Here is an 18,984-nt window from a genome sequence, read left to right on the forward strand (position 1 = left end):
GTTATGGGTACTAAGATGACTGATGAATATTTCTATAAATATAATACACATAATTACTTATAATATACAGATAAACACCCAGACACTGAAAAACATTCATGTTCATCACACAAACATTTTCCAGTTGTGGGAATCGAACCCACGGCCACGGCTCAGAAAGCAGGTTCGCTGCCCACTGCGCCAGTCGGCCGTCAAAGTTCTAGGGAAAGTTCTAGGGATTGCAAGATGTTGGTATCTTCTTTATTTGCGTTACTTTATAAGATGTCACACATTTACAATTTTCTTTCATCTTTTGCCTATTATCTTTATCCACATCCTCGTCCTAATGTTTGGCACAGGCCACCTCGCTCTAAGGAGTGCGGGTTTAGAGTATAGACCTGCTAGGACCGGAGGCTTAATGTGCTCTTGGAATTGATGATACTTCGAACATCCGGGGTTGATAACCGCGGTTGGTAACTGGCTGGCACTAACTCCGGACTGGTACTGACAATTAAAAAGAGAAAACTCTGTTACAATTTTACAAGTTTAAAACCTGCGACTATCTGGCAATCGGGTCCTTAGCGCTTTTCAACTAAGTTACCGCTCTCCAACCGCCGATACCGAAATTAATAATATGCCTTTAATATCAGCCTGTGTAACAATATTTGGCCCGACCAGGGAATTGACCTATGATCTTGTGATCCTAACAACCTGGCAGTTCTTATATATTTACTGACAACTGTATTCATTTTAAGTCACGTGTTTTTTTTAAATAATTTTATTAGTGTTTTAAATTTAAAAAAAGCTAAAAACTTCGAAAACGGCTGTATTTGAACCTGCGACTCACTGGCAATCGCGGCCTTACCTCTTTACCACCAAGCTATAATTCTTATTCCGCCGATGCTGAACTAGATCTCTATGCCCTTTTTTATCATTCCTATTGCGACTGTAGCAATATCTCGTAGGAAACGTCGCAATTTGGATATGCAGTAATTATTAACATTCATTTCTCTTTTTTACAGATCAATACACCATGGACGACTGACTTCAACAGCTTGTGTTAATTAAAAATATTTAGTGTTTTAATAAGACTGATAGTGTAAAAATAGCGGTATGAAAATGGAGTTCAAGACACACTTTTTAGCAACAGTAACATTAGTAATCTTTGGTAAGTTTAATACGAAATTAATGCTTGACACGATAACTAAGTCCTTTGTTTTTATTAGATACATAGATTTCAGATTTCATATTGACTGTCTAAACTCTATACCTAATCCTAGATTTGGAATACTTGCATGTCGATGTATAAGCTGTATATTATGAGTATCTTTATATTATGCCAAAATGTTATGAGAATATACCTACGTCTAACTCATAAAGTCACACAAGTTACAAGTTCTTAATTCCCAAATGGCCACTTCCGGGATCGAACCCAAGACCTCCACTGTAAATCCACAGCGCTCACCACTCCACTAGGGAGGTTGCCAAAATAAATATAAAATATAAATTAATAAATATACTACGACAATACACACATCGCCATCTAGCCCCAAAGTAAGCCTAGCGTGTGTTATGGGTTCATCACATAAACAATTTCCAGTTGTGGGAATCGAACCCACGGCCTTGGACTGAGAGAGCAGGGTCGCTGCCAACTGCGCCAGTCGGCCGTCAACCTATGTTCCAACACGTAGTACATCGCTCAATGTGGCCAATGCGCCGGCGCCTAATTTATCTTCCAGATCCACTGATCTATAGCTCATGATCGATGGATCATGATCGATGCTCGCTTCCATAACCGTTAATGTGACACTTAGATTAATGTTTCTTCATCGTAATGTTTGGATAAGACGTTTTGCACATTATTAATCAATTTACTGCCTCGTTTGTCCAGTGGTTAGCGTGTTCAAGAAGTCCTGGATTCAAGATCGTGTAGTAACAAAAGTATTTTTTTAAATCCTGATGGACTGGTATCTCGATTTTTATTTACGTTGTTTTTGGGTTCAGATATATATTTAGAAGTCTAATTTTTGTTTAATTTTACTAAAGCAGGTCCTCATCATCACCATTACAATCGATTGATGCCCATTGCCCGACAGACTCTTTGGTTGGGACTTCCGAACTCCACTATCTCATGCCACATGTATCCAACGATTCCTTGAACTTGTTTGGTGTAGTCTATCCACCTAGTGGGTCTATCAATATTATATATATATATAACAGTGTTATGTTATGTATATATATATATAACAGTGGCGTCCATACAGGGTATGCGGTAACGGGGCAGATGATTTAAAATTAAAAAAAAAAATAACTTCAGTAAGATTTATTACATACTTAAAGGTAGGCAATGTACAACTTGTAAAAAGCCTATCGTTAAGTTCTTGTAACTCGTATCGAAGATTTTGTTCATTTTATATCATCTGCATTGGTACCCTGGGCATACCCCCTATGCACGCCTTTGTATTCCAGCTACTTCGGATCCTAATGTCCACCAGTCGCTCGTTCTGTTGCCACTATTGCTATTCCCTCCTACTGTAACTATAGATTTGCCCCTCGTTCAGCTTAGCCGGTAACATTGGTCGTTCTACCGATATCCTCGTTTCTGATTTGATCAAGTACGAATACTTTAAGCTTTGTCCTCCATTGCCCGCAGTAGTTTGCCGAGATTCGGAGCCATGAGTCAAAAAAAAAAATGTGTCCTTACGTGCGAACTTACGCACAAGTTTCACGTTTCTTTATATAAGTGGAAGCAGTGGCGTGTGATAATGACCTGTAATTCTTTAACAGAAAAGCTCTTTAAGTTATCTTCCAACAAGGATTCGAACCCAGGAATGGTGGGTAAACATGTTAACCACAAGACCAACAAGGCAATTCTAATTCACACAGGAATTTTATATTGTGCTGACGTGTAGCGTAGGCTTAGTGTATCACACTATTATATTGTACTAGCGTACCCAGCCCGCTTCGCCGGGCTAGATTTTGCTTTATTTTATTTAAACAATAAACTTACATCATCAAATTTTTTATTTAAGTCTCATAATATATTAAATCATTTATTTCTCTCCGTATTCATCCTCTTCTATTCTCTTCTCGAGCGGGTGAAGACCGTTATCTACACCCATGTACACCCAACAATAGAATATCATCATAGTAAATAAAAGCTGTATTTGACTGTTTGACAGTTCAAAAATAGGAGTGCTCCGATCGTCACCAAACTTAAAGGATTACTCGCCAGGTCAATCCGGAGATTCCCTGAAAGTTTCATTGAAATCGGTCCAGCCGTTTCGGAGCCTTTATGGAACATACCCACAGACTTTCTCTTTTATATATATAGATTGATTTTTACATCGTCAGCAGCGATTGTCTATATCTATCTATAGACAGCTATTATAGTAAGCACTTTCAGCCATACTTAACAGATACTTACTGGCTATCACATTATAAATAGAATTTTGTATTTTTCTATACATAGACACATTAGACACCGGAGCCGTCGGCAGTCATGTTTTAACGTGCAGTTTATTATCAACTTGAGTGACGTATCGCATTGTAGCGCACGTACATTTTACACTCAGCCTCTTTTTTGCGAATAAATTGTAGCGGTAATTTATACAGGGTGTTTATCTTTTATTTGCTCACCTTTTTCGACTTGCCTATTTATATTAACTTACAGAGTGGTGATAAATAAAGAATAAATGTTAGCTGGTAAAAAAAGGGACCACACCTATCATTTAGTCCAAAATAATAATATATGAACTTATTATAGATGAACAAAGCAGGCATAAACAAGGATCTTAAAATCAAGAAGAAAGTCGGCTACAGTAAAGTAATAAAACTCTAAGCAAAAGTAACACTTAATTTTTTTTTTAAGATGTAGAAATCAAAAAATGCGGTTTTTGCAAGTGTAGGTCAAAATGTTTTTGCGCCAGGAATAAAACAAATATAAATGAATTTACAAAATAAACATTCTGTATAACGAACATTACCCGCGTCACGTCGTTTAAGCGCCAACCCACTATTTTTTTTATTCCAACATACGCCCGAGGCTAAAACTAACAGCCATTGATTCGTTAAAAAAAATTAACACATCGAGGCTATAACCTCTTTTTATAAACCTAAAGTTGCCTTTCCAAAACAGACGGACGAGGGATGTTTGGATATATATACGCATGGCAGCGTAGTACGTCCCCCTGCTGGGCACTGGCCTCCTCTTTAATAGGAGAAGGATTTTAGAGCATAGACCCACCACGCTGCTCTAGTGCGGTTGGCGGGCTTTCACAACTATTATCACAAGTTAGTGATAATAACCGGAACCAACGGCTCGAGGCTTGACAACGTCAATTGCCTAACTTCGGGCTGGTACGGAGAATTATTGAACGGAAAAACTCAATACGACCTTATGCCACTGTTGTATAATCAGGGGAAGGAAAATACGAGTGTGTATCACATAAGTGTTTTAATACCTACCTAATTATCAACAGTTGCATACAAGACTTTATCTAATCCCATAATATAGAACTTCACAGAAATCTTCCAGTTACAGTTTCATTATAAGTATGGATTGAGTAAAGATAGAGTAATAGGTAATTATACATTTAGTATAGTGCAATTATTAAAATTCACTGGAATATTTTATATGGAAGGTCCCGATCCCGATGTACTCGGCGGTATATTTATATTTACCATTTCGTTTTTTTTAATTTTCTATGGAATGCAAAAAATATAATCATAAAAATATATTTAAAATATCTGGCGGTGTGCTGTCAAAACTTGAACTATTAAACTAAAAAAAAAAGTATCAAAGCAAAAAGGCGGGGATTTGAATAACCTACTTTGTTAAACGGGCGTGGCGTTCAAGCTGGCAAGCGCGTGAATGACAATGTTCTTTTTTTGAAAATTTATACACAACACGCATCTAGCAATAAGAAATTGGCTGTCTGTGAGAAACTCTAAAACAAACGAGTGTTATACTGAAATTCAGTACAAATTATACAATCCGTTTGGATGATATAATGGTTATAATATATACATTGGTTGTTTTAATGGTGGCAATAAGCTAACTGTTTTAATTATTTTATAGAGGATTTAAAGCACGAGAGTTTAAAACATATATGTGATTAGTTGATCTAGGCCACAGGCGACCTCTCCAAAATCACAACAACTGATGGACGTGCGATGCTGTGCATGAATAATTTTTAAGTATTTCCACACCACACCACCACCACAGTATCGTACTGGTAGAAATCCTAATCGAAAATTGTTAGCGAATAAGAAACCTGTCAAACAAAAAAGAATATGGCAAGAAACCTTCAAAAATGTATCCAAAAGAGGTCAGAATTCCGCATTAAAGTAGATAATCAGAACATCTGTTTTTCGGATGAAACGTTAAAAATATCTTTTTCTTCCGTGCGTTGATAAAATCACCAGTGAACTAGTTTCGGTACGTGAGTGCTTTTAAAATTAACTACTTAAAAACAGATCAGTCTGTAAATCATGACTTTTGTCGAAATATAAGTTACGACTATAAACATATCCGTACAGTCTTTCACTTTTTATGACATATTTTTTATTTTTTGTGATGAAGCTCAAAATAATAGTATAAGCATAGTTACCAGTTAGCCAGCTAAAGTCATAGAGAGGAAGTTAAAGTAAAGGACAAAGAAATATTACGAGGCAGATATTTACAGTAAAAGGTAATCTACCTAACTTTACTATACTTAGTATAGTTTATTAAGGTTGGTATAGTTAGGTCGTTTTGTCACCTTCTACTGTAAATATCTGCCTCGTAATATTTCTTCGTCCTGTACCTTAACATCCTTTCTATGACTTTAGCTGGCTGGCCAAGATTCCTGTTTTGGTTTAACTCATGTAGAGATAAGATTAAATTGTGGAGATAACATTAGTATGCAGTTCATTTCGTATGATAGGTAGGTACACTCTACATGTTAATATTATGTTCAGTACACTGACCATAATTTAAAATTAATTACTTAAATACTTAGCGGATTTTTTTTTTCATTATAAATTTTTTTTTACCAAATTAACTTTAGCATGGTTTTACTCAAAGTTTCTAAGTAATATTAATTTGGTTTGTTTTTTTAAAAAACCAATGTAGAAAACCAAGACACTGCATATAGTAATAACTAACTGACCCGCGCAACTTCGTCTGCATCAAATATAATTAAAATATTTTTAAGCATTTCTATAACCGTCGTAACTTCTAAACGATAGGTCCAATTTGAATAATTTTAAGAGGAATTTGCAGGTACATAATCAATTTTAACTATAAAACTATTTATTTGGATAAAGATCTGATAGGAACGTCAAAATCTTAAGATTGTACCCGTGTTTTTATTGACAAATTATAACAAAAAGCGGTTATTGTGCCTTAACAGTTAGACATTTAGCCTCCCAGACTTTAAGTAATAATTATTACTGTCCATCAATCCATACATACATACAACCATCCATTCATCCATACCTCCATACTCACAAACTTTTGCATTTATAAAATAAGTAAGATGGTACGCATGCATTCGATCGTTGTCCTATATACCTTGCGACTCTCTGTTATCTGTGAAGATTTATGTCCTTTATCTTCGACAATATTTATCAGATCTTCATTAAAATTACACAAAACATGCTTGACTGACTTTCAAATAAAAAAATAATTATTTAAATCGGTTCAAATTTAACGGAGCTATGAAGTAAAATGTCATCTCATTTGCCGGGAGAATCTTATTGTTTATCGGGATAAAAAGTAGCCTATATATTGACCCGGAATATCAGCTACCACTATACCAAATTTTATTTAAATCCGTTCAGTAGATTTCACGTGATGCCCGGACAGAAAGACAGACAGACAAAAATTTAATAAAAATCTGTTTTGGACTTCAGTATCGATTATAAAGCATCCCCTGGTCAAAATTTTCAAAAAATATTAAATGTACAGAAATCAGTCAATCGGAAATCAGTACAGTTACAGTTTTATTATAAGTATAGGTGTTAGATCGAGGTAAAATAAGGCCTTTTATATAAATGTCTGTGTTCTATGCTTTGTCTCGCCGTCATGACAAGTTCTTTGTTACGCACATCTGTTGACTGTTGTTTGTGATATCTGATAAATCAATAGATGCATTTACTCGATACGTACAGAACGTTTCTTTAATATATTTTTACATTAGTTCATATAATAGAAAAAAGATGGTTTAATTTGCATAAATAAGCTTGTATTTTCAGTTTATACACAGTGTAGAAAAGTGCTTATGACAACATAAGCCCGGTTCTAACTAGAGTGTCTTACCTAATGCTATCAAGTTCAGATACATCACCATTATTAGACTCCCGTGATCGTGTGTGATCTCCAGAGAGTTTAATGGTCAAATCAATATTTTAATGCTTTATTGTCATCCCAACCACACATGTCTATAAAATTTCAAAATTCAAAGAACGGGTAATAAAAAAGTTATATAATCAAGTTTTACATTAACCTGAAAATTCCAAGGATTTCGACTGGATAACTTAATCAATCTACAAATTAAAAAAAACATGTTTGTATTTTCAAGTATTTTTTTATGTGTTTTTAACCATTCAAACTAAATTCATTAACTTAACAACACGTGCAAACAGAAACACAATATACTTCTATTCGTATTGACTTTAAAAAAAATATTTAGAATAATGTTTACTTGATGGTCACTGGAAAATGTGATCTATCTACATATTTTAATAATAATTCCTGTTGTAAAACTGTCTAGTCGTCCGCAGACAAGATTCGAGATTCTTCTTAAATAGACCGACTTTTATCTCTCTAGATGGAAATTCTAGCTGGAAATTCTTAAAAGAAGCTTTAAACCTCGAAAAAATTAGTTAAAAGAATTAAAAAAGGATAGTAAAAATGTCAGAAAAACTTAGTAGGGACTTAGTCGAGGTATAAAGACATTTAGGTATAAAGAGATTACAGACCCTACACTTTTACTTGAACAAAGCTGGCATAAAGTATGTCTGAATATAAATAAGGAGTTCTCCAAAAATGTTTACAAAGGAACGCAAAACTTGAAAGAAAGTACAAATTTACCGTTTGCTCTACATTTTTGTTCTTAAACGTGAAACCGTGTAAATACCAAGCGATTGATTCAAGTAAGCGATTACCAATCTCGAAGAAACATGCGTCAATAAATTGCTATTCTCTCAGAATCTCATAATAAATCAAAGCATTCTATACAACTGATTTCAATATAAAAGTTTTTTTTTAATTTAATTGTGAACGTAATTTTCACATTATATTAATAATCGAGAATAACATAGATGTTCGTTATTCCGGATTATTAATATTTTATTAAAAATAATTGCATACATTTGTAACAATATGATGAAATCGTATTTAAAATATTATTATTTCTTGACAACATTGACGCTTTTACAAGATTACAAAGTTTCACCACAACTCAGATCACTCTCGCTATGAAGAAAAACTAGTTACTGTAAATAACTGTAGCCTCTTTTTCTTCACTTTTAACTTTATGGATGACCATAGGAATGCTGTATCGGTGATTTCCATTTAAAAATGCAGATATGTTATGTCACATACCTATATTAGGTAAGAAATTACCTGGTCTTTGGAATTTCCTATCAAACATACCTTATTCAAGAAGATTTTTTACGCGCTTGTGTATCTACAACTTTTACTATATACCTACTAGAGATCATTTAATAAGTTTTTATCTTATAAATCAAGTTCATCAGACTCTTATGTCATAAAAAAATTATTATTCTCAACAATGAGTACAGACTCAACCATATAGAATATGATATTATGGATTTCTAATAGGTACCTCGCACTTCTTTTATCAAATCAGTTCAATAATGCCATAATCATTTATTCGTATCTAAACCACACGTAGTAACATTTCAGCTCCATTGGAAAGTCTCGCCTGGTCGAGAAATCTAAAAGAAATACAAATTACATGTCGATCATAGATTTTAAAGTAATTTGAAAGTACAGCAGCCGCTGCATTCAGTATATATTTGTTGCTAACCGGTCGAGATCTGCCATCTTCATACAAAATTAGCGCCGATGGTTGGATAGCGAACAGTCACTGTCAAATTAATATGCGTTTCGTTTTGGCGCAGTGGTGAGCGCTGTGGTCTTGTAAGGGATAATTCCCGGGTTCGATCCCCGGAAGAACTATTTGGCAATTTATAATTTCTGAATTTCTGGTCTGGTCTGGTAAGAGTCTTCGACTGTGGTGAGTTACCACCCTATCGACAGGGTACCATTAAGCTATGGAGCGTTGCCGTCCCGTGTAAAAAGCAATTAGGGGGTTTTTATGTGGTTATAATATAACTGTGCCTAATAAACTTACTACTACTATCTTAGTCTGCATCATCACTCACCAGTTGAGATTGTATTGTAATAAAAAACAAACATAACCGATGGTTGTTATAAACGATATAGAATCGGGTAGCAGGTCTTCCGTGTGTGATTTAGTATGTCCACTCCCTGAAGGGCCCAACCCAATTCACAAGGTTACGATAATTCGTCATCCATTGTATTTATCTGTTTACTGTTATTTTCTTTGTAATTTTTTTCATTCAAAGGTAAAACTTAGCACGTTGTTTATTAGCTTCGTATATGTGTTAGTTTGTTTAGTGTAGTTGCTTTAACAAGATTGCTTGTAAGATAATATAAATGATGTCTCGTTGGCTTAGTGGCGACGTATCATGGGAGTTTCAGATCGAGGACTCAACGACTGTTGGTGGAGTGATATTTGTTTGTCGAGAAATTTTCTCTAGCCCTACTAGCTCCTCAAGCCCTACCTGAGGAGAGTCTTTATAGTCAACTGCAAGGGAAGAAGGGGTATTCTTCGGGACTTTCTAATGTAAAAGGTAGAACAGTTTTAACACTATTTCAGCGCACATTATTGCTATGCTTAAGCTGTTAAAGATATCTAAGAACCAGCGAAGTTGTTCCTGTCAAATCTGTTTTCCCTTCGCTGCGTACGATGATACGCCATTACCGCAGAGGTATTGTCTTACCCGGTAGTATGGCTCGCGTCGTCGACTTAGTTTCGACAGCACACCAACATACCCTAAGCTAAGATGGCAGGCCTTAGCCTTGAATTAAGAGCTGACACATGACTCTAGGTTACCAATTGAACTTGAATTGCGCTACACTGACACCAAACCGGGAAGTATAAAACGGGTTCCCCGAGCATCTAACAAAGCCAAAAAGAAGGACATACTGTGATGGGTTTTGGTTCGGGATTATCCCATTTAGAGAGGGGGCTTCCCACATAACTCCCGCACTAAACTGGTGGCGTCAGCTTCCATGGAAGTAATCTTTCCTGAGAGTATCAGCCCAGGTGAGAAAACAAAGCCGCAAGGTCCACACTCGAACACAGAGTTCGGCTTGCCGAGAAGATTCCACAACAACGAAGTTATTGCTAGTTGTAATCTACGAATATAGAATATTCACACATATTCCTACCGTTTCAGAGGAAACATGGAATGGATATTAATCTTTTCTGACGTGCATGAGTAGTTCGTATTTACCATACTCATGTACACGGATACTTATTATTGGTTTTCCCTCTTGACTCCCAACCACAGACCTTTCTCTTCGAGTTAATAAACATTTGTTTATTTGCTTGAGTACATTTTGACAAAACGGGTTTAAACTTTGAAGAACCGTTTATATTATACGGCGAATATTTTATTATTTTCTCCTCAACACAGACCACCTAGTGTGGTGTAATGCTTGCAGAGTTATTTTTGTAAGTGAATTTCTTTGTTTCACTTTAATTATTGTACAGGGTTCGTTAGGAGCTTTTGGGGAAAATTTTAAAATGTAAACCTGTTCGGCACTCCATTATGTGTTCCTGCAATAGAAATCCATCTGAATGAGCAATGTTAGCGCATCCCTAATAAATGGGCGCGTTTGAGACGTGGGCGCTGACAGGATTGCTGGTTCGATGCTCATTGAAAGCAATACCTGTTCCGACGTAACATAGCGAGTTGATATGCGTTAATGATCGCGATCCGATTACAATAAGAGGATGTTTATGAATACAGGTACAGTGAACAAATAAAAACAATTGAAAGAATTGAAATAAAGTGGGTACCAGCTGATGGGGCTGGAGATAAGCGTTTTAAGCAGTAACTCCGATCTCTAAATTAGACCGATATAGTAAAAAATAAAACAAAGTCACTTCTATAAAGGGCAGGGACAAGCCCTCGTGTTTGAGATATTTCGATTCTGGGGTTTGAGTCCAAACATAATTATCTAATACTACCGCCCTGGCTTCGCACAGGTGCAATGAATGAATGAATGAATGAATGAATGAATACACTTTTATTGTACACCACAGAGAAAATTTACAGAGATACAAATACAACAGCACAATAAGGTAGAACGTACAATTTGGCGGCCTTATCGCTAAACAGCGATCTCTTCCAGGCAACCAAAAGCATACAAGAAAATGTTATAAGAAATAAGTAGGTGGTACAACAAACAAAATTAAATATTAATTATGTGTGTAATTATGTGTGGAATTTAGCGGGAGTTTGAGTGTAGCGCCCGCGAGCCTCTCCGATCCCCACTTTTTAAATCTCTGATATCCTCTAAGATATTAATTTTATAACCAATAATTTTTATTTATTTTGAAAGAGATTTAATTGTTAGAGTGGGTTACTCATTAGGAGATAGATATACAAACAACATCGCGGATTTTTATAACAGCCTTTTTAAGATATAGAATTCCGTAGACCGTTAAAGCGAATTACATTTTAAGTCATTAAATTGACGTCTTTTCGGAGTAATATTACATTACTCCGAAAAGACGTTCGTGCCGGGGATCAGTTATTTAGAATTCGAGATCAAATTAACGAGAGCCTGGTGGTCATCACAAAGGTATAATAAATTTAGTGGCAGGGCTATTTGTTTCTACCAACTAAGACGGTTTGTCGGTTCGAGCTCCAAAACTAATGCAATATCGGCAAACTCAATTCCAGTGAATGACATGTGCAAAATTTGCATAAATTATGTTACTTATCAAATTTCGCGGTCAAAAGGCGATGTCGTGTTGACTATTTGCATTTCAACGAGGAGCTTTATGTTATGCACATAATAATACAGCGAGTTGGCGAAATTTGAATTTGCAGTGCTTCATCAGTAGTTGAGCTAAATGAGGCTAAATGCAGTGGCGTTCCTAGTAGTTCGGCGCGTCATCCTATCATATTCGGCTGGTTGTAACCACAGAGTCTACCTGCCAGAGTAACGTAGTGCTTGCTATAACGTAGACAAAGAGTATTGACATTATTCAACAAATATGTTCAAACATTGACGTGTTTTTATCCTCATTGCTATCAAGTGTTAATTATTTTGTTAATTGCATTTCGGAATAGTCGAGAAAAAATTAAATAAGATATTTATTGTAACTCAAGCCTGGCTTCTCGGCTTGCATGGTAGTACCGCCGGCTGGCCAAATGCCATCGAATAAGTTTCATCGAATTAGACTTGTTGTAGTGTATATGTAGTTTTATTTTTGGAGTGCAGAAATACCCCAGTAAATGAAAATAGCGTGTTTATAGCACTTGCACCAGTGATATTCGTAACAAACGAAGAAAAAATTCTAGGTTATAAAATAAGTACCCATTTTCTAGATCTAACAGTGCTGATCTGTAGGGCGTGGTTGCCGGTGTAATTACAGGCCCGTAGGACTTAACACCTACGCCTCAGTAGATGGACACATTGCGGCAATTTGTAGGACGTTTTCCTTGTATGCCCTGTGATGTGTTTGCTCTGCTCATAGGCGATGGATTTCCAGTTACCATACAGTAGGCCTTCTACTCGGTCTAACAATTATGAGTATACAAACAATCAGTAGTATTAGGGATAAATGTATGAGAGGATTTTCGACTACACATGGAGTGTGAAAATCCCTAAAAGTGTTTATCTTCTAGCAATAGGCGTTTTAAGGGCCGTAAGCAGAAAATTTTATTTTTTAGGTATAAAATATGTATTTTTTTCACATTTAGTTGATTCTAAATTCATTTGTATTAGAACAAACACTACTTTTTATTCTATGCAAACTTTCTTTTGCAATTGGTTCACTCCAAATCATTCGATTTGTTCCAGCATAAAAAGCTAATGTATTCTCGAGTCATTTGCTATTCACGTATAAGTTCGTCGTTAGTGAACATAAAACTGAGTTTAGACTGGATGTATCATCCATCCATCCATTATAAATGCGAAAGTGTTTTTTTTTGCCCTTGCTTTATGCAAAAATGAAACGGATTAGTATTAGAGCGGACGATGGAGTAGTATTAGAGTTTTTTGTGTCAGAACTCTTCTCGGAAAGTCCTACCACAGTGCTTATTTCTGCCGCTAAGCCGCAATGCCGTATTCCGAACATGGGTGCCAGTGCAATATAGGCACATACGACTTAAAACCTACGCCTCAGGTTGATGGACACGTCAGCACATTGCAGGACGTCAGTGGCGTTCATAAAGGGTATGCAGGTGATATACAATGAAGAATATCTCCAGTGCGAGTTATAAAAAACTTAATGATAGGCTTATATAACTTGTACTAGAGATTTTCTTCATTTTATATATGCACGCCACTTCAAGACGTGTTCCTTGCATGTCCACATGAAAGCAAAAATAAATTCACGTAATTGAAGACGCGTTTTGGAGCTAGATTGTGGTTAAATAATATTGAATGTCACCTTTATTGAAATGTCAACGTAAAAGTTCATGCGGGTAAATCACAAATTCCCTTATATCGGTGCTATCTGTACACAGCATAAGTCTCATACGATTTGCATGCTACGCCAGTGCTTACTTTCACGCGCGAGAGTGAAATAGAAATCGCCAGGTCAAGATTGTTTACAAGTGCACTTGTGCCCGATAAATCCGCAATTATGGTGATTATAAACAACAATATCCTACAACTAGTTCTCGCGTGCAATACCGTCTACGTGGTTTCACTTTTCTTTAATAAGCTTAACAAATGGTGCATTGGATTTGTTGGATGGTCGTGCAAGAAAACTCGACAACCAAGATTTAGTTAGTTAGACCATAGTAAACTCAAAAGTTATAAGCATTTTCGCAAGATATATTTATTTATTTCTTTATTGAAGAATATAGGAATACATACCCAGGAAAATCTTAGATATAGTATGTGCAGAAGGCGACCTTATAACTTAATCTAATCTCTTCCAGGCATCCTAAATGAACTGACTAAGACAAATTATTACGGCTAGGCATGAACAGTTCAAACTTTTTAGAGCTTTATTGGCATCTACAAGCTATTAAAGTTTGCACTAGTCAATATATAATACAGCTTTATTGTTAATTCTCAACGATATCGAGATGATGAGTATCAACAGATAGAGTCATGCTGAACGACTTAGAGATAAAGTGAAAGAAAGAAATAAAGAAAGAAAGAAAATACATTTATTCATGTTAAGTGTTACAAAAATTACATCTTATAATAATATAGTAACAACATATTAACAATGTCTGTGTGTAACACCAGACAGAAAGGGTGTACAGCTCAGCATTTGCCATACATTGTAGGTACATGCATGTCGCTAATTTTCAGCTGAGACCCGAGTGACGATACGGTAAATTAAATAGATAAATAAAAATAATAAAATAAATAAATAAAGTGAAGCACAGGATATTCCCATTAAAGTAATAAAAGCAGCAAAATTAAGATTATATTAAAAAAAAAAATCAGAAACATTGTGAACTATGTAGACTAGAGTTCAACAGTTGAAGTGAATATCCGAACTTACCAATTTCTTTTTAAACAACAAATATATTAATTAATTGTCATCGTATAAAGTAATTAGTATATTATACACGAACTGCCTAATTGGTCTAGTGGTTAGCATATTTAACTATGGTTGACGAGGTCCTGGGTTCGAATTTACCCCAAGTTGGGGCAAATTATATAAGGTGTTGTGTTATTTCTATTAGACAATTTTCGGTACTTGCCCGGAGTCGGCCTCGGTTATTATCAGTTAACTGTGGTAATAGTCGGTAAAGTCCACCAACACGCGTTGTAGCACCGTGGTGGGTGTAGGCTCTAAAAATCCATTAAAAAAGCACAGACAGACAACTCCTATGAGAGACCTGTGCGCCACTGGGACGTTATTAGAACGAAACATTTACACTCAAATTCGGCCAATGCTTTAACTCGCAGGAATTATTTTTGTAGCTAAGCATGTCCAAAATACTGCACTGGCATTATAAAATGCTAACTTTATGCTTATTATATTTCCTTTAGCAAAACACCAGAAAAATATATGTTGTCCAAAAATTACATGAATAAAGATGTTAAAGAGATTTTTATCTTTCCATCGTACTGCCAAACAGTAGTTTAAAAGCGTTTTTAAAATGCATCGAATCATTCGTTCGAAAAGCAATTTTCGGTTTTACACCTTTTTTACGATCACATAATAACTGCTCCCCGAAGACGTGTGTAGTTTTAGCAGCAATAATAATAAATCGATTGTAAAACTGGTTACTTATATAAAACTAGCGGACCCGGCAGACGTAGTCCTGCGAGGAAAAGTAGCACCACATTGTGATGACATCTTAATCAAACTGGTAACTTACCGACAGCAGCGTTAACTACCGGGTCTAATAGGTATTTTTCAATCCTAAGTAATATTATAAACAACTAATAAAAAAACTTATCCACTATTTTTGGCATAGAGAAAAGTTGAATAAGGAAGAGTAACAAAGTATAGAGTATTCAAGGAAGGAAGAGTAATCAAGTAATAGAGAAAAGTTGAATAAGGAAGAGCTTTTTTTTTTGTCACGAGGTTTTTTTTGATAAAACCTTAATTTACTCTGACGCAGAACATGAGCTGCATGATTATTTATTTATTTGGCCAGTGCCAAATAAATAAATAAATGCTGGATAATACATTTTTTGAGCAATCAAATTAATAAAGACGGGACACGCTACTCACCTTACCAAAAATGTAACTCGCTTCAGAGAAGGGCGACGACAAACAAAAGGTTAGCATTTCGAAATATTTTTTAACTAAGTACGGTAGGTATGTACTAGAAAAAAAATATTTAATTGCTTAACCTACAGCAATGAAGATTGAATGAGCTCAGTTAGTGTCAGCCATAAATTAATCATTATGCCAGCACCACCTCGACACTGCATTTGCACCGAGAGTCATCTAATAGGGAAATGTCCCCATTCCATTCTTACCTCAAGGGTACTAGGTACGTTACTTTTATTGATCCTCTGCACTCTTTATAGTAGGGTTTAGCACTCGTTAGTGGTTGAACTCACAACAAAGACCAGTAAAGTTCATTAATTCAACTAAATGTTTACTAGCACGATAGTTTAAATTCTAAAAATCCTTTAAATGAGTTTATTAATATCATAAATCTGTTGTACAGGACATTATCAATTATTTTTAAAAACCAGCCTTTTTTTTATAGATGGGTAAATATTAATTGTTTATAAATAAGGCGATGAAGTTTTAATTAGTCAGGAGTAAACTTAAAATATATGAGTACCGTGTGATGAAAGCAGATCAAAAAACAGTTGTCACCATCTTCTTCCCGCAGATATCATGCGGCTACTTAGGGAATATAATGGAAAACGAGCAGGGGCGTCCTCTGTGCTACTACTACTATATACTATGACCAGTGGCGTGCATGGGGTTTTCGACCAGGGTATGCACGAGTTATATAAAATAATTTGGGTATGCAGTGCTTTTGTGCATGTATGAAGTGCACGCCACTGACTATGACCACCATCCGTCTGCCCAGCATGGAGATTACAGGCAAACCGTTGGTAGACACCTTTAGTCCAGCAGTGGACTGTTATAGGCTTTTGATGAACTTTGGCAATTACTGTGACAAAGCTGCAACATAGATTATAAGGAGTTTAATAAATTATGTTTCTTAATTCTCCTTTAACTTCCAAAACAAAATGAATAGCCGTATCTTAACAATCGGCCCGATTAAACACTGGCTATACCCACATGCGCGTGCTTTGAAGCCATAAATTGTACACATAAAAATAAAAAGCATACGAGAATAAATCTTCAGAATTGAATCTATTAATTAATCTCTAAGTGTAAATTCTAAACGCTCTAAATATTAATAAAAGCACGCGTTCTTGTTACCTTTCACTTCAATAAACAGTTTATCCCAATGGCGTTTCTTGCGTATTTTAAAATGATGTCAGAACATCGTACACTTGTTATAAAAATAAAAACACCGAAATTGACCACCAAGAAAATAACAGTTCTGAGAAGTGGGTATTTGAGTAAGCGCATTGAATAAGTTTAATACAAAAATCACTTACTTATTCTAAATTTATCACAGCACAATGCAAAGACCTCGGAGCAAAAAACGTACAAAGCCGTAGCACGCGACGCTAGTGAAAAAGATAAAAGGTGGGATAAGCGAGCTATTTTGAATTTATTTTAAACTATACAAATATTTGAATCTCCTTATCGGCGGGTATAAAACATTCCAGCGTACAGACGGCGAGAAAACATATTGATTAACAGTAGAAAAGTAATAATGGCTACTATATAGATACTTTGGTTGTAAAATCATACGTTTTAAATACCGGTGGTAGTCATTACAAACAAACAGACTTGACGTTTCAAGTGTGCTTATAAAGTAAGCCAACTTCAATTGATTGATTTTGAATATACCTAATGATATACATAAGTATTTTGGAGGGAGTTCAAAACCGGACGGTCCTGTGCCGCTTGTGTCCAGATTATTACCTGCGAATGTTTTCGCAATGTTGCCGAATAAATGAATACATAATATTATTATATAATTGAAAGCAGAGAAAAACTTTAAAGTAAGTGAATAAAATCATCTTTGAATTACTAGCAATAGGTTTTTTGCATAGATATTTTTAGAAACATCGCATTTTCTCTAATTTAAAATAATTTAAACTTTATGCACTGTTATTTGTAGCGTAATATACTTTTAAACAGAACCTGTGGAACTGCGGACCTAATGCAGTTTCGTAGTTCGCACAGAACGCCGCCAGCCATTTTCTAAATTAAGCGGAGCCATGAAACAAGCTTGTAATAAAAGTTTGTAGTTTGAAGTGCAAGTTACGTTATAAAATAAATTTTATAATATTGTTCTTTTCGAAGCTGTTCTAAACTTACGGAGATTTCTTTTTCCTAAGATAGCCAGATGTCCCTAAACGAAGGCCAACAAAAAGACAGCGCGTGTGCGGTTGGCCAGTTAGTATCGGTTTCTTTTGTTCTCGCATCCAAATAACGTATTCAATCTCTATGCATTTTATACTTATGCAGTGTTTCCTCACCGTTAGTGTTATTGTAATGTCTTAAATTACCTATGTCTAAAGCGAAAAAACTCGATAGATTTATAACCATTCCGTTAATCCACTCTATAGCTTATTAAAGCTTTAGGTTTATCCAACCAGAAAGCCAATTCCGCTTCTACCAAAGGTCTTACCCAAAATTGATTCAACCATAAATCGAGCTCATGTGACCATAAAATAAAGCAAGACTTCATTATTATTATATCAATGCAAGAGTATAGTAATATTATATTAGAATCTTAAAAACAGTTTTATTCGCTTAGTTTATAGCTCTCTCAAGAAAAGAATGCGAGGCATGCTAAGAACTCTTATTTAGATCTTGCAGTCCCCTCCGTCTATGAGGATTTCGCATAACGTGGCTTAATTATTTGAAATACGTAGAGAGTTTCTATAAATTAAGAAAATCAGGGAATTTTAATGCGATTTATGTAAGTATATATTAGTTACTAGTTATGCTAATTTTATGTTTAAATTGTTGTTCACTTTCTTTGACAAATACTTGATAGACAAGCCTGATACGAATATATTATTTTAAACGACTTCCGAAAAATGTGGAATATCGCAATTCCTTGTATTTTTTTATATATGCACACCGATTTCTCCGCCATCATGCCGAATTGCGTAATATTATGTTTATTCGGTAA

At 35.3% G+C, this 18,984-nt stretch overlaps 1 protein-coding gene across 1 annotated transcript in view; it reads left to right on the forward strand.

Annotated features, from left to right (window-relative positions):
• LOC120625037 (agrin) overlaps positions 1–18,984 on the forward strand; it is a 74,237-nt gene that overhangs the window by 41,168 nt on the left and 14,085 nt on the right. The window contains exon 2 of the mRNA XM_039891950.1: positions 1,002–1,147. Within this exon, the coding sequence (XP_039747884.1) occupies positions 1,093–1,147 (55 nt within the window). The 5' untranslated portion in view covers positions 1,002–1,092. The remainder of the gene's footprint in view (positions 1–1,001; positions 1,148–18,984) is intronic.

Source organism: Pararge aegeria, chromosome 1 (genome assembly GCF_905163445.1).
Source record: "Pararge aegeria chromosome 1, ilParAegt1.1, whole genome shotgun sequence".
Classification (NCBI taxonomy): Eukaryota; Metazoa; Arthropoda; class Insecta; order Lepidoptera; family Nymphalidae; genus Pararge; species Pararge aegeria.